We start from the raw sequence: 14,478 nt of genomic DNA on the forward strand, positions 1-14,478 counted from the left end.
TAGAAAAATAAGCTGCACAGTAGGTATTCGTTCAAAGAGTGGTGATATTGCCTAACTGGGCCATGTGACAGCGTCCTTTCGGGGAGGTCACCGCCTAAGCTTAAATCAACACCCTTTACGAATAAACCTTGTGACAGATAAGAGTGTGACCGAATGAGCACAGGACCGTGAAATGAGCCTGTGACAGGATATGACTGAAGAACCCCAGTAGATGGACACTTTATTTACAATCCTGTGTGTTGTGGGAGTATTTCTGTTCGGATGCTACATAGCATATAAGTACACGAAACACGTAGTACACCGAGGAACAGACACTCCATTTAGCCTGTTAGCACCTTAGGAAGAAGGTAACGAGGTATAGTAGAGCCTAGTCTTGAGCTTACCCAATACACCACCTAAGGCAGGGGACTAACAGGAAGACAACAAGAGAGACAGGATAAGAATAAAAGATAAAATGGGGAACAGTCAGGGAAAGACACCTGAAGAAGGAAATCGGTTATGTGATATAATTGAGGATAGATATGGAAGTAGTGCAGCAAAGAACCTGGAAAAAGTATTAATCAAATCCAAAGTGCAAGATAGGCAGGCTGTGTGAATCCTTGTATATATGTCTATGAGAACCTCTGAATAAGATGAGAGATGAGTAATTGAGTATAAAAAAAAAAAAAAAAAAAAAAAAAAAATCAGTGAATGAGCACGTATGAATGAATCATCACACATCATTTTTGTGTCAAGAGATTTGTGACCTTTCTAGTTGTGGTGGAATCCCGGACAGATGCGTTATAGATATTTCAAATCTACATCTGAGACTGAATGAATTGAGTAATGATATAGTTCGTGTTATATGTGGCATTACATTGTAAAGTTTCCTGAATGCATTTGGCCAGAAAAAGGGCAAGGCATGGTTAATCTCATTATACAGTTATCTGCCCTTACAGTGAAATCCCGTGATTTTGAGTTTCTTTGTAGAAATTGATTTTGATAAGTCTAAAGAACTACAGAATTCTGTGAAGGACGACGCTGCATTCTGACGGGAGGGGTGAAGGATGGCGCTGCGTAGTTTTTCTTCTCCCTTCGCTCTTATCTCTGCTGAGTGTGAGCTGTGCTCAAAATTCTCTGTAATTCTATCCGTAAGGTACACGCTGAAAGATTTGTGCATTTTAAAGCAACAGTACTTAATTGAAGATTGGAAGTTAAAAGTAAGATATGGGGCCTAATTTAGAAGGGAATTGTAAGTGATTGCTTGGTCATTAATGTGTTTGAACCTGCTTCTAGTTGTGTGATTGATTTGTATAGCAAATTGTGTCAAATTACAAAAGACAGAGAAGGAAGGAAGCAGTAAAACAAGTGGGACAAACATTGAAAAAGGCAAAAATACCAGAGTGTGAATGTTTGGATGTACAAAAAGGCACAGACAAGGGAAGAAAATAGCAAGTGAATAAATGATGCTTGAGAATGTGCAGCAGTATGGAAGGTGTATTATGAATGTTTGATTGACAAAGTGTAACCAGAGACCCAGACAAAATAGATGGACTTGTAAACACTGTGGTCAGACTCAGACAAACCCAGACTGAATAGCTACTTGTGTGACCTGTGCTACTGACCTAAGAGAATTGCACTAAATCCTATCCAGACAAGATCATAAGAAGCTGACATAATAGTGTGGATAGTGGGTAGTGGGGACATTGGCCCTTGAGGAGTAAGCTGACAGTAGACATCAGACGGCCAACCCCATCAGGACCTAGAAGTGTGACTAGAATAAGAAAGATGCAGGTGTTTGTATTATCCCTGGAGCCCCTCTGACCAGCTAGCTTTGCTGAAGCAGCTGCCTGCCCCTGAAGACCAACCATTCCCGTTTTACAGACACATAAAGGAAGTACAGCAGACATATAAGTGTACCTGGGCAGACCTAGAGAGGTTGATGAGTTTAAAGGCAGGTGACGCACTAGATCATATAATTAAGACACACAGATGTGACAAAGAATCAGGCTTGGGGCATGGATGATAAATCTGCACGATCTGGGGAGACGTACTGTGAGTCACTAAGACAATGGGCTGCAGTGGAACAATCAGAGCAGTCTGTACTCCTGACTAATGTGACACAGCAAAGAGGAGAGAGAGTAGAGATATACCTTGGACGGTTACAGCTGAAATGGGCAGACATGGGGTACATTTGCATAAATCCACTTGATGTTAGAATACTGGTGAATGCATTCATTGACGGTATGAACAAAGACTTACGAGACGCAGTACAGACAGTCAGACCTGAAAGGAGACATGTAGATCCGAAAGACCTCCTTAAGGTAGCTAAAGAAATTGAGCAAACAAGGACAATAAAACGACCTGTCATGTATGCTGGAGCACAAGGAAAAAAGTGGAGACGTAATAGGGAAGGCATGTGAGATGACACTGACGTTTCACATGACATCCATGCCATACTCCTACAAGTTCAACCAAAACATCTGTCTATGGCCAGACAGCTCTGACTTGAGTGTGCTCTACTAATTCCTGAGTATGTCACTCCTCAAAAGATGTAACGTTCTGAATCCAGCCACCCTCCTGCCTGTGGATTCAGAAAAGGGGGAATTGGTGACCGTATTGGCAAGTGAGGAAGGATACTTTGACATGACGCATGAACATGTCTGCATAGAACTGATGAGTCAGGAGACAGTTGGGTTTGCACACATTCATGAAAAACCTGTTCCTAATGCAGACTTTGAGTTTCTTTTTTGTAGATGGCCCCAGATACCACCAGGATGGACGATTCTACACTGGATATGCAGTAGTATCCTCACATGAGATAATCCGAGCGGAACCACTCTCTCCTCACATGTCGGCGCAGGAGGCAGAGTTGAAGGCACTCACTGAGGCGTGTAGAGCCGCTGCAGGTAAAGTCGCTAATATTTTCACAGATTCGAAGCCCATTAAAAATGCAGAGCTGGTGAAACAATTGATGGAGGCATTGATGTTACCAGTCCAGGTTGGCATTGTCAAGGTAAAAGCACACACAAAAGGTGACTCCGTGGAGGTAGAGGGCAATAGAAGGGCGAACGAGGCTGCTAAAATAGCACAAGGCGGCCTAGAGAGAGCAGTGGACGGTGGCGGGGAGTCAGCGTATTCCAGCCACATTGGGTCTAGATGTCCTGAAATCCCTCCAGCAAAAGGCTGCCCAAACAGAGAAGGTACACTGAGGGAGACTGGGAGCTGAGCTGAACTCAAATGGAGTATGGGAGAATAAGGATAAAATGTGCCCACCAAAGTCCCTGTTCCCAATCATGGCACAAGCAGCACATGGCCCCAATCACACCTCAAAAAGTCACATGTGTGCCATGGTAGATGCCTTCTGGATCGCTCCTGGCTTCAGTTGCGCAGCTGCGAAACTTGTACAATCATGCCTCATCTGTGCACAGCACAACCCAGGTAAAACAGTAAAAGTCCCTAAGAAAGCGACACCTAGGCCTCTCTACCCGTTTCAGAGACGGCAGATTGACGACATACAGCTACCAAGGTAGGAGTGTATGCAAATATCCTAGTATGTGTAGATCTCTTCTCTGGATGGCCAGAGGCCTACCCGGTGAAAACGGCTACAGCTCGAGCCACTGCAAAGAAACTGGTGATGGAACTAGTACCACGATTCGGTGTCCCTGAAACAATTGAATCAGACAGAGGTACACACTTTACTGCTGAGGTAATGCAAAATGTAATGCAAATGATAGGTGTAGAACAAGCATTTCATACACCCTACCACCCACAGAGTTCAGGGAAGGTAGAGAGAATGAACGGGACACTAAAATTGAAAATACAGAAAACCATGGAACAAACCCATAAACCATGGCCAGAGTGTCTCCCATTAGCATTATTCTCAGTAAGGTACACACCCACGGGGAAAGCTAAACTGTCACCCTTCGAGATACTGTTTGGAAGACCACCGAACACAGGGTTGTACTACCCACAGGTCTTAACACTCAATGTGGATAATTTGACAAGTTATGTAATCCAGTTGCAAAAGCATTTAACTCAAATGCATTCTCTAGTTTTCTCTTCCACTCCAGATCCAGATAGTGTGGAAGGAATCACTGTCTACAACCTGGTGATTACGTATATGTCAAGAAACACTCCAGAAAGACCCTTGAACCCCGATATCAAGGACCTTACCAAGTACTCCTAACAACACCTACTTCTGTTAAGTTGGAAGGACGACCAACCTGGATCCACGCATCGCATTGCAAACTAGCCACAGGAATTAACAAAGCATAAGAGTGCATAATGTTTTGGTTTGGTTTTGTTGCATTATCTGTAATAATGGTAGCTGCGTGGGACAATCTAAATTCTCCAATGTCCTTGAATAATAAGTTTATACAACATCATGAAAAATTACTGAATGATTGGTCAAATCATTTGCTGGATCTGCACACATTCACCAGTATCAGCCACTAGTATTCCGTTCCTTGTTATTCCTGTGCCACCCGAGGAATTATTTGCCTGGACCAGTTGTTCTGATACACTTGCTAATAATGCCACAAATAATGTGAAGTTATGGAACACAACTGTTGGTATACCTATTGTGGGATGGGTAGGATACCCTTGGTGGCAGGGTAATCTTTCAGGAAGTAATACATACCTTCAATATCTGGCATATAAAGGGGGGGCTTGGGTACCCAGGAATAGAACTCGATTAACCTACCTGGGGCAAATTCCAATGTATGGCCTACAAGTTAGTTTTAATGTAACTTCCCACTCTACTGATGCCTTCAAACCAATACTGCTAGAAAGAAGGTTGCATAATACGTCCTGGGAGTATTCCAATTTATTTCCCCAGGGCAATAATGAAACTTGTTTTAATATTTCAGGTAATATACCTTGCAACGAGTCATCTGGATATGAGAAAGGAACTCCCACCTGTGGAAATCCCGATGTAGGGTATTGTAGCCCTTTAGGACAACTTCCAAATTGGTGTATGCTTCAGAATGTATCTGCGTTCATAGATTTAGTTCATAGACTGGTATTACAACATTCAGCCCTATGGGACCTACCTAGTGACATGTACTGGGTATGTGGAGACAATGCATATAAATGGTTGCCAGTAGGGGTAAAAGGTGCTTGTACTCTGGGTCGTTTGACTCCAGCTACCTTTGTTATTCCGAATGACCAGTTGAATACTCAGAGCATACCTAAACACACGTTGTACAAAAGAGCTGCTGACAATACACCTCGCCTCTCTGGGAGACCACATATAGTGCAGATGAGTGTGGCTAATAAAATTGTCAGTTCTATTTTTATTTATCCTATGATTACTCAAATGTGGGATAAATTAGTCAGGGCTACAGATTACTTAGATGACCAAATATGGGATATATTGGATATATTGAACACCACCGTTGCTGTCCAAAATCAGCTCATCATAGCCACTAATCAGCATACCATAGTATTAGATTATTTAACTGCAGCGCAAGGAGGTATGTGTCAAGTCATCGGACCCGCTTGCTGTCATTATATAGATCCCAACAGTAGTTTAAAGTTAAGATCAAAAATAGAGGATGTTCAAAGACTTAGAGATCAGTACAATAAAGACAATGATCGTACTAAGGATAGTTGGTGGTCAGATACATTCTCCTTTCTTAATCCAGCTAATTGGTTTAAGGGTATTGGAGGCTGGATAACTGGGATTATACTAAGTCTATTACGTATTGTTGTTTGTATCTTCGTAATATATGTGCTATTGAAACTTGTTTTTTGGTGTATCTCTGTATGCAAGAAAAGATGTAGAAATAGATAAGGAAGTTTGACTGTAAACAACAAGAATTTAACTATTATTCCTTTGAGTCCTAGATTGACATCTCATTTCTGGCATGAAGGAGCGTACTCTTGCAATGATGGACGTGGCTTCAGTATCTGGGGGATGGAGAAGGTAGAAGACCTGTCTCCCTTGGGCAACCCGTCGGCCTGGGATAGTACCTGGTGAACGAGCCACTATCCGCTGTTGTTGCAGGATCCAGTGTTCCAGATTGTGGAAAATGAAGATGTCAAAGGGGGGAATGATAGGAACTGAAGGAGTTAAATTGAGTTCTGTCTATGTTGCATTCTCTTGTTTAAAACCTTATCTGTTCTTCGAGGAGATGTCTCAGACATCTCCCTTGTGAACCAAGGTCAAATACCTCTGCTTTTTCGCCTAAATGACTTTCTTTGTCGAAAACAAGTTGTAAAATCATTTGTACTGCGCATGTCTGTAAAATGTTTAAATTCTTTACTATAAAAGACGGAAGCCTAACTGATAAGCCAGAGGCGTCTTGAGAGGCATCCCGAGTGGTATTATACAGCCGTGTCGGTGTTATCCTTCTCGACGGAGCAATTGATTAGAGACATATGGTGCTTCACACCTAAGAACATCGGTCCTTCAGATGAAAGAGTAATCTGAGGGATCCCGACACTATATAACAGCAAACAAGTCCATGTTATCTTACTGTGTCAGCTCCCAGCTCAGCAGAGGATAGACTGTGAGATTCCAGCTCCTCCTGATTATATCAGCTGGACCAGTCAGGAAACCAAAACCTGGATTGAATTAGTGGAGAGGGAACTACCAGTCCTTTCCATGCTGATCACTAAGGAAACCAGGACTGGATTACAGTGAAATAAACTGGCTTCTTCATCAGTACAGGGAGACATATGAAATGAAATGGGGAGAAACATACCTGTTTTCTAGTACCTCTCCCCTTGGCACCTCACACAGCCTAAACTTCTTGAGAGAGCTGGACAGTATATCTTTATACTATACCTTCAAAAAACAGGAGCCTGCATAACTTTTTTACTCTCTACCCTGTCACCATAATTCATTAGCATTCGGACTGACGAGCGCCGATAATAGGCCGAAAAGTCTCGCAGGCTGCACAAAAATAAAGTTCATCTTTTTAAAGGGAATCTGTCACCCTTTTTTTTGGCCTTTCAGCTGCTGGCATAGACATCGGGGGCTTATCTACAGCATTCTGTAATGCTGTAGATAAGCCTCCAATGTAACCTGAAAGAGAAGAAAAACACGTTATATTATACTCACCGAGGTGGGCGGTCCGGTCAGATGGGTGTCGCAGTCCCGTCCGGCGCCTCCCTTCTTCATGCTTTGACGTCCTCTTCTCCCGTCCCGTAATGGCTCCGGTGCAATCGCACTGCTCTGCCTGTTGAGGGCAGAGCAGAGTCCTGCAGTGCGCAGCCGTCGGGAGAGGTCTGGCGCCTGCACACTGCAGAATTCTGCTCTGCCCTCAACAGGGCAGAGCAATGCGCCTGCGCCGGAGCCATTACAGGATGGGAGAAGAGGACATCATCGCATGAAGAAGGGAGGCGTCGGACCGGACCGCAACACCCATCGGACCAGACAGCCCACCTCGGTGAGTATAATATAACGTGTTATTCTTCTCTTTCAGGTTACATCGGGGACTTATCTACAGCATTACAGAATGCTGTAGATAAGCCCCCGATGTCTATGTCGGCAGCTAAAAAGGCAAAAAAGGGTGACAGATTCCCTGTAAAAGGACATCCTAAGTTGAGTGCCAAGTTATTTTATTATCACTTTTGTCTGGGTAACCAACTTGTGCACCCTGTGGTAGTGCCACGCTATACTTGACACTGGAAGAAAACCCTGCTCCCTGTCATCATTCCAATACTACTATACATGTCAGTTGTGGCCCCGCAATCCTGCGCCCTGCACTCCCTTAGAATACATCCCTCATCCTACCTTCTGTGGGCACTGTATTCAAGGATCCTCTGCGCAGGTGGCTCATTGTGACCTCCGGTGTGCGCTCCGATAAAGTGCTCTCCTCACTTCCTCCCTGCATAGTCTATGCAGGGAAGTGGGGAGAGTACCTTATCGTCGCACACACTGGAGGTCACTGGCGCACAAGATCCCTGAATATAGCACCCACAGAAGGGAGGATGAGGTATGTATTTCTGAGGGAGTGCAGGGCGCAGGATTAAGGGCCATAACTGATGTGCATGGTAGGGGGTAATATTACAATGAAGAGAGGAGACAGGGATTTATTCCAGGCACCACATGCTCCGGAGCCTGGAAGAAATCATTAGCATAAAGACAGAATATAACATTTCTCCACAACAAGACCATTAATATGAGACATACAGGTAGGACTAGTGTAACATTTCTATTACCTGTATGCCCATATTAATATGTCATATACGTCCTGGGGGAGGTGACAGATTCCCTTTAACCCCTTAACGCCCAATGATGGCAAGAGTCTGTCATTGGACGCCTTCCCCTGTTTGATGCGGGCTCCGGCGATGAGCCCGCACCTTTTCCGGGACATGACAGCTGATCTGATCAGCTGACATGTTCCCTAACAGTCGCAGGTGAAATCACGATTCACCCGCGGCTGTTAACATGTTAAATGCCGCTGTCAAACTCTAGACAGCGGCATTTAACATGGACGCGCAGGAAGCGCGTCCTTTCCTGCTCCCATGTCACATAACCACATGTTGCCGATGGGCTGGCATGACAACCCGGGGTCAGGAGAAGACCCCTGTGGTTGTCATTGCTGCATCGCTATGAGCGCCGCCTGGTGGTCGGCACTCATAGCAAGCGAGCATTTACATAGAGCAGGGCTGCAGCCCTGTTCTATGTATCAGAGACGATCAGACAAGTTCAGTTTCAAGTCTTCTATGGAGACTATTGAAGCAAGTAAAAAAAATGTTTTTAAAAATATTAAAATAAAATAAAAGTTCAAATCACTCCTCTTTTGCCCCATTCAAAATAAAACAAAAAAAAAAAATCAAATATACACATATTTGGCATCGCCATGTTCAGAATCACCCGATCTATCAATATATAAAAAGAATTAATTGAATCGGTAAAAGGCGTAGCGGGGGAAAAAAAATCTAAATGCCAGAATTACGTTTTTTTTGGTCGCTGCAACATTGCAATAAAATGCAAGAACGGGCAATGAAAAGAACGTATCTGCACCAAAGTGGTATCAATAAGAACGTCAGCTTGGCACGCAAAAAATAAGCACTCACCCTGCCCCAAATCCTGAAAAATGGAGGCGCTATGGGTCTCGGAAAATGGCAATTTTCTTTTTTTTTTTTTTTAACAAACTTTGGAATTTTTTTTCACCACTTAGATAAAAAATAATCCAGACATGTTTGGTGTCTATGACCTCGTAATGACCTGTAGAATCATAATGGCAGGTCAGTTTTATCATTTAGTGAATCTAGCAAAAAAGCCAAGCAAAAAACACAAGTGTGGGATTGCACTTTTTTTTGCCATTTCACCACACTTGGAATCCCCCCCCCCCCCCGTTTTTTTGTTACACAACATGCTAAAACCAATGGTGTCGATCAAAAATACAACTCGTCCGCAAAATAACAAGCCCTCACATGGCCATATTGACGGGAAAATAAAAAAGCTATGGCTCTGGAAAGAAGGGGAGCGATAAATGAAAATGCAAAACCAAAAATACCTATGGTCGTTAAAGGGGTTAAATAAGCATTCATAACCTCTGCTTTCCCTATGTCAATTAGGGCTTTGACTAGTCAATGGGGCATTAGTTTCCCAGACTAGTCAGCGCTCTTGCATGTTATCACGTCCCTGTGGGCATGATAACATAATTTGCACGAGTTGGGCACATTGCCAGCTCATGCAAATCTGAGTACGTGCACGGCTCATTTCGGCAGCGTCACTGAAGTCAGATGCCCGACTCTCGGCTTCAGAAGGGTGCGATGTGCACGAATGGAAGCTATCTTCCAATTTTTCAGACATGTACAGTGAACGTCTCTGAAGGCAGAAGTCGTACGCCTGGCATCAGAGTCACAGTGACGCTGCCGGAATGAGCGGCGAGCATGCGCTAGATTGCTTAAGTGTCAATGGCGCCGTTTGTGCAAATTATGTGATCACACCCAAGGGGGCATAATAACATGGAAAGAGGGCTGACTGGTCTGGGGAACTATCGCCCCATCGACCACTCCAAGCCTTCATTAGCATAGGGAATGCGGAGGTTATGAATGCTTTTTAAAAGCACTAACTGATTTATGTTATATAGGGCTGGTTAGGGATGGAGTTTAATCACAAATAGCTGATGTTGATGGATTGAGGGACCGGGGGTCCTTACAGGTTCCCTTTAAAACTATAAAAAAAGAAAACACACACACCACATCAGAATTGTTGCTCCCCCCCCCCCCCTGTTTCTCACTATAGATATTCTTGACACGACTCCAATTGCATTCTAGTGCGGTGTAATGTGGGGATATCTTCCATGGGGGGTTCCTACAGAGCTGATGAAAGTGAAACACACCAGGTGAAAGATGAAAACTGAAAATGGATCCAATAAGGGCCCTTTATCTGGCTTGTTTCACCTCTACATGCAAGTAAAAGACAAGCTATATGGACCCCAAAATACTGTCCCTGAGAAACGTATCCAGGAAACAGCAAGCCCTCGGGAAATCACGGCGCTGAAAAAATAGCTGCTATTCGGACAGTATTTCACCTCAGTACTTGTAAGGCAAAACCAGGAGTGGGCGATAAATCCAGAAGTGGTGACGTGTCTCCATTAGGCTGAGTTCACACGTGGCGTTTTTTTCGCGTTTCCGCGGCGGTTTTAACCGCGCGATTTTGCCGCGAAAAATAAGCATCCCATGCATTCCTATGGGACTCCGCAATGCTGTGCTAATGCTGCGGTTTTTACCGCGGCGGAATCGCTTCGCGGTAAAAAACGCAGCATGCTCATTAATTTTGTGGAATCGCGGCGATCCCGCACCCATAGGAATGCATTGTTCTGCTTACTTCCCGCATGTGGCTGTGCACACCATGCGGAAAGTAAGCAGAACAATTGCGGATGGTACCCACGGTCCGGAGGAGAGGAGACTGTCCTCCGGGCTTTGGGTATCATATCCCTGTAAAAAATAGAATTATAAAATAAAAAATATTGTTATTCTCACCCTCCGACGTCCTGCGCAGCATTCTCGCTTCTCTCCACGCTCCGGTCCCAGTAATCCTTTGCAAAAATGCCCGCGATGGCGCCCGTTCTCGCGGTCATTCGCACGTCATCGCGAATTACCGCGAGACGTCGCGATCCCGCGAGAACGGACGTCATCGCGGGCATTTTCGCAAAGGATTACTGGGAACGGATGCGCGGGACGTCGGAAGGTAAGAATAACAGTATTTTTTTTTTTACATTCTATCTTTTACTACTGATGCTGCATAGGCGGCCTCAGTAGTAAAAAGTTGGTCACACTTGTCAAACACTATGTTTGATGAGTGTGACCAACCTGTCAATCAGTTCTCCCAGTGATGCTACAGATCGCTTGGAAAACGCTAGCATTTCGCAAGCTAATTACGCTTGCAAAATGCTAGTTTTTTCGCGGGAAAATCGCGGGAATTTAAAATGCGATTTTCCCGCGGACTGGAATTCCGGAATTCTCGCGGTAATTTCCGCGAGAGTTCCGGTACGTGTGCACTTAGCCTTATACTTTCCCTCTGATTGCTCCACTCCTGGTTTTGGCTTACACTGAAGGTGGGAATGTGGCCTAAGGCTCCTGGAGCGCCACCATGGAACACACACAAAGTTGTGTCCTAATGGCCCAAACTGGGCCAGTCCTTAGAGGGATGGTCCAGTTTCAGAAGACACAGCTGGAATGCCCATGTGACTGCATGTCACGTGACGACCAGTCCATTCTCGTCTAGTGAGGTGGATGAGACTGGCTGCCACGTGACCCCAACTCTGCAGATTGCACCCATGGGTCACATGAGCGGCCGCCGACGGGGCGTACACTGCACGGGTCAGCGAGTGGGAGCCAGCGTCACTGCACGAACCCCGAGCCCAGTGTCGGCGGACCCACCTCTCTCCGCAGCTGCCGGTACTGGGCCGCGCGCTGGGGCTCCCGGGGGCCCGGGCTGGGGCTCCTGGCTGCATTCTCTGCTGCTCCTCTCTGCAGCGGGATGTGATGATGGAGTCGGGTAGGGAAAGGGGTCGTTCGGACTTTATTCTTCCTCCGCTTCCTGCGGCCGCAGCTCCTCGCTCTGCTCCCCCGCCTCCGGCCGCCGCCTTGGGGCTCGGACATGACCGCGCCGTGTCACAGAGCGCACAGGACAAGGCTGTGTCTGTATGGTCACCTTCCAGCTGTTGACGATCTGCCCGCGTCCAGCTTGCTCCCGGACACTGACCACTGTCCCACGTACACAAGTACGGGCTCCGGTGTTGTCACACAAGATGTCTGCTGTGGGCTCCCACCTCCTCGGTTGTGTTTTTGTTTCAGGCCCCGCCTCTGCGCGTTCCCGCCGCGTCACCTCCTGAGGCGCGCTCCCGCTCGCTGTGAGGTAATGCTGGTTTCCCGCGCGGTCCCGCCGCCTGCTGGTGCACGCATGGTCTGATTGGTGATATGGGTAGCGCTGTACGTGCGCCCCCTGGGGGTGTCAGCGCACGGTGCATGCTTCCTCAGAACATAGCAGAGGCCCCTAGAAGCACTAGCAGTGGAAGGCACTTCATGGGGAGATACTGGTGCATATTCAAATAAGCCTCCAAGTAATTTCAGGGGAAAAAATACAACATTTTTCATGGCAGAGGAAAAACGTGTTAACCATTCTAGAAGTGGTTACTGCAAGGAAAATGTGCCAAACTCGCCATTGAACTAAAGGGGGGCGCAAAGTACCATTTACTTCTGCGCTTTTCCACACCTCAAAGCTAAAGGAGTTATTCACACTGGGCGCCGGATTTTGGTGCAGTTGGTGGCTGTACTAATATGTGACATGGCATTCTTGAGCCATTTTTGCTCAGATGATCCCACAAGGTGGACGGAGCTGGGGCAGGACATGAATCGTAGAATGGTAGAGTTGGAAGGGACCTCCTGGGCCATCTGGTCCAACCCCCTGCTCAAAGCAGGATTCGATAAATCATCCCAGTCAGATGTCTGTCCAGCCTCTGTTTGAAGACTTCCATTGAAGGAGAACTCACCACTTCTCGTGGCAGCCTGTTCCACTCATTGATCACTCTAACTGTCAAAAAGTTTTTTCTAATATCTAATCTGTGTCTCCTCCCATTCAGTTTCATCCCATTGCTTCTAGTCTTTCCTTGTGCAAATGAGAATAAAGATGATCCTTCTACAATGTGACAGCCCTTTAGATATTTGTAGACAGCTATTAAGTCTCCTCTCAGTCTTCTCTTTTGCAAACTAAACATTCCCAAATCCTGCAACCTTTTCTCATAAGACAGGGTTTGCAGACCTGTCACCATTCTGGTCGCTCTTTTCTGAACTTGCTCCAGTTTTTTTTATGTCCTTTTTAAAATGTGGTGCCCAAAACTGGACACAATATTCCAGATGAGGTCTGACCAAAGAGGAGTAGAGGGAAATAATGACTTCACGTGATCTAGACTGTATGCTTCTGTTAATACATCCTAGAATAGCATTTGCCTTTTTTGCTGCTGCATCACACTGTTGACTCATATTCAGTCTGTGATCTATTAGTATACCCAAATCTTTTTCACATGTGCTGTTGCTTAGGCCTATTCCTCCCATTCTGTATATGCTTTTTTCATGAGTGTGAGTACCATTGCTTACCGCCAGGGACTGGAGTAGGATTTGTGGCTACACTGGTGAGGCACACGATGAGGGGTACACCTCATGCCCGGCGCCCAGCACATCTCCTCTAGGCCGGCAGTAGTGATGTACTAGGCCCTTTATCTTTAGGCTGGGTCTAAACAGCGACACAATTGCAGTGATACATTTCAGTATTGGATGTAATGACTTCCCATGACGATTTCCCACATTACACACTTGCCATTGACTTCAATGAAAATTGCACGCAACATGCAACTTATCTACACATCTTTTTGTCGCACTACACGTCGCCCTGTAGCCCCAACCTTATGACAACAAATCTTTTGTGGCCCTTGTCACTCAACATTTTTTTTCTGGCAATTTTGGAGCGGCTCTTGTCTGAAAGCCACCCGGAAAAGCGCTCAGAAAATGCTAAAAAGGAACATTCATTCCATGTAACGACTTGCCTGCCGTACATGTACAGCGCAAGTCGGTAGCGGGTGTATAGAGCAACCGATATACGGCAAATAATGGCCATGACCTGACTCTAAGGCCACGGTCACCATTTGGGGAGTTTTTTACATCAGTATCTGTAAGCCAAAACCAGGAGTGGGTGATAAATACAGAAGTGACGGGTTTCTATTATACTTCTCCTCTGATTGTCCCACTCCTGGTTTTGGCTTACAAATACTGAGGTAAAATACTGAATTTGTCACTGTGGCCTTCGGTGAGCTTTTGGTGAGTGTTTGATGTTGCAGAATTTCTCCACCTCTTATGTAAATTAGGTTACTGGCGTTTTTTCATTGCATTTTTAGTGCTTTTTTTTTTTACATACATTTTTATCTTTTTTCTTGCTGCTGCATTTTTTTGCCTCTTGTTGGTTTGTTTGAAAAAAAACCCCTAAACGTTATTGATATAGTTACATGGAGAATCCATGCGTGTCTGATGTGTTTC

At 45.3% G+C, this 14,478-nt stretch overlaps 1 protein-coding gene across 1 annotated transcript in view; it reads right to left on the reverse strand.

Annotated features, from left to right (window-relative positions):
• Nucleotides 1–12,303, reverse strand: part of PNRC1 (proline rich nuclear receptor coactivator 1) — a 33,221-nt gene extending 20,918 nt beyond the window's left edge. Inside the window, exon 1 of the mRNA XM_073589586.1 lies at nucleotides 11,830–12,303. Coding sequence (XP_073445687.1) covers nucleotides 11,830–12,051 — 222 coding nt within the window. The 5' untranslated portion in view covers nucleotides 12,052–12,303. The remainder of the gene's footprint in view (nucleotides 1–11,829) is intronic.
• Between the last annotated feature and the right edge of the window lie 2,175 nt (nucleotides 12,304–14,478).

Source organism: Dendrobates tinctorius, unplaced genomic scaffold, assembly GCF_039654945.1.
Source record: "Dendrobates tinctorius isolate UK_male_01 unplaced genomic scaffold, ASM3965494v1 ptg000111l, whole genome shotgun sequence".
NCBI lineage: Eukaryota > Metazoa > Chordata > Amphibia > Anura > Dendrobatidae > Dendrobates > Dendrobates tinctorius.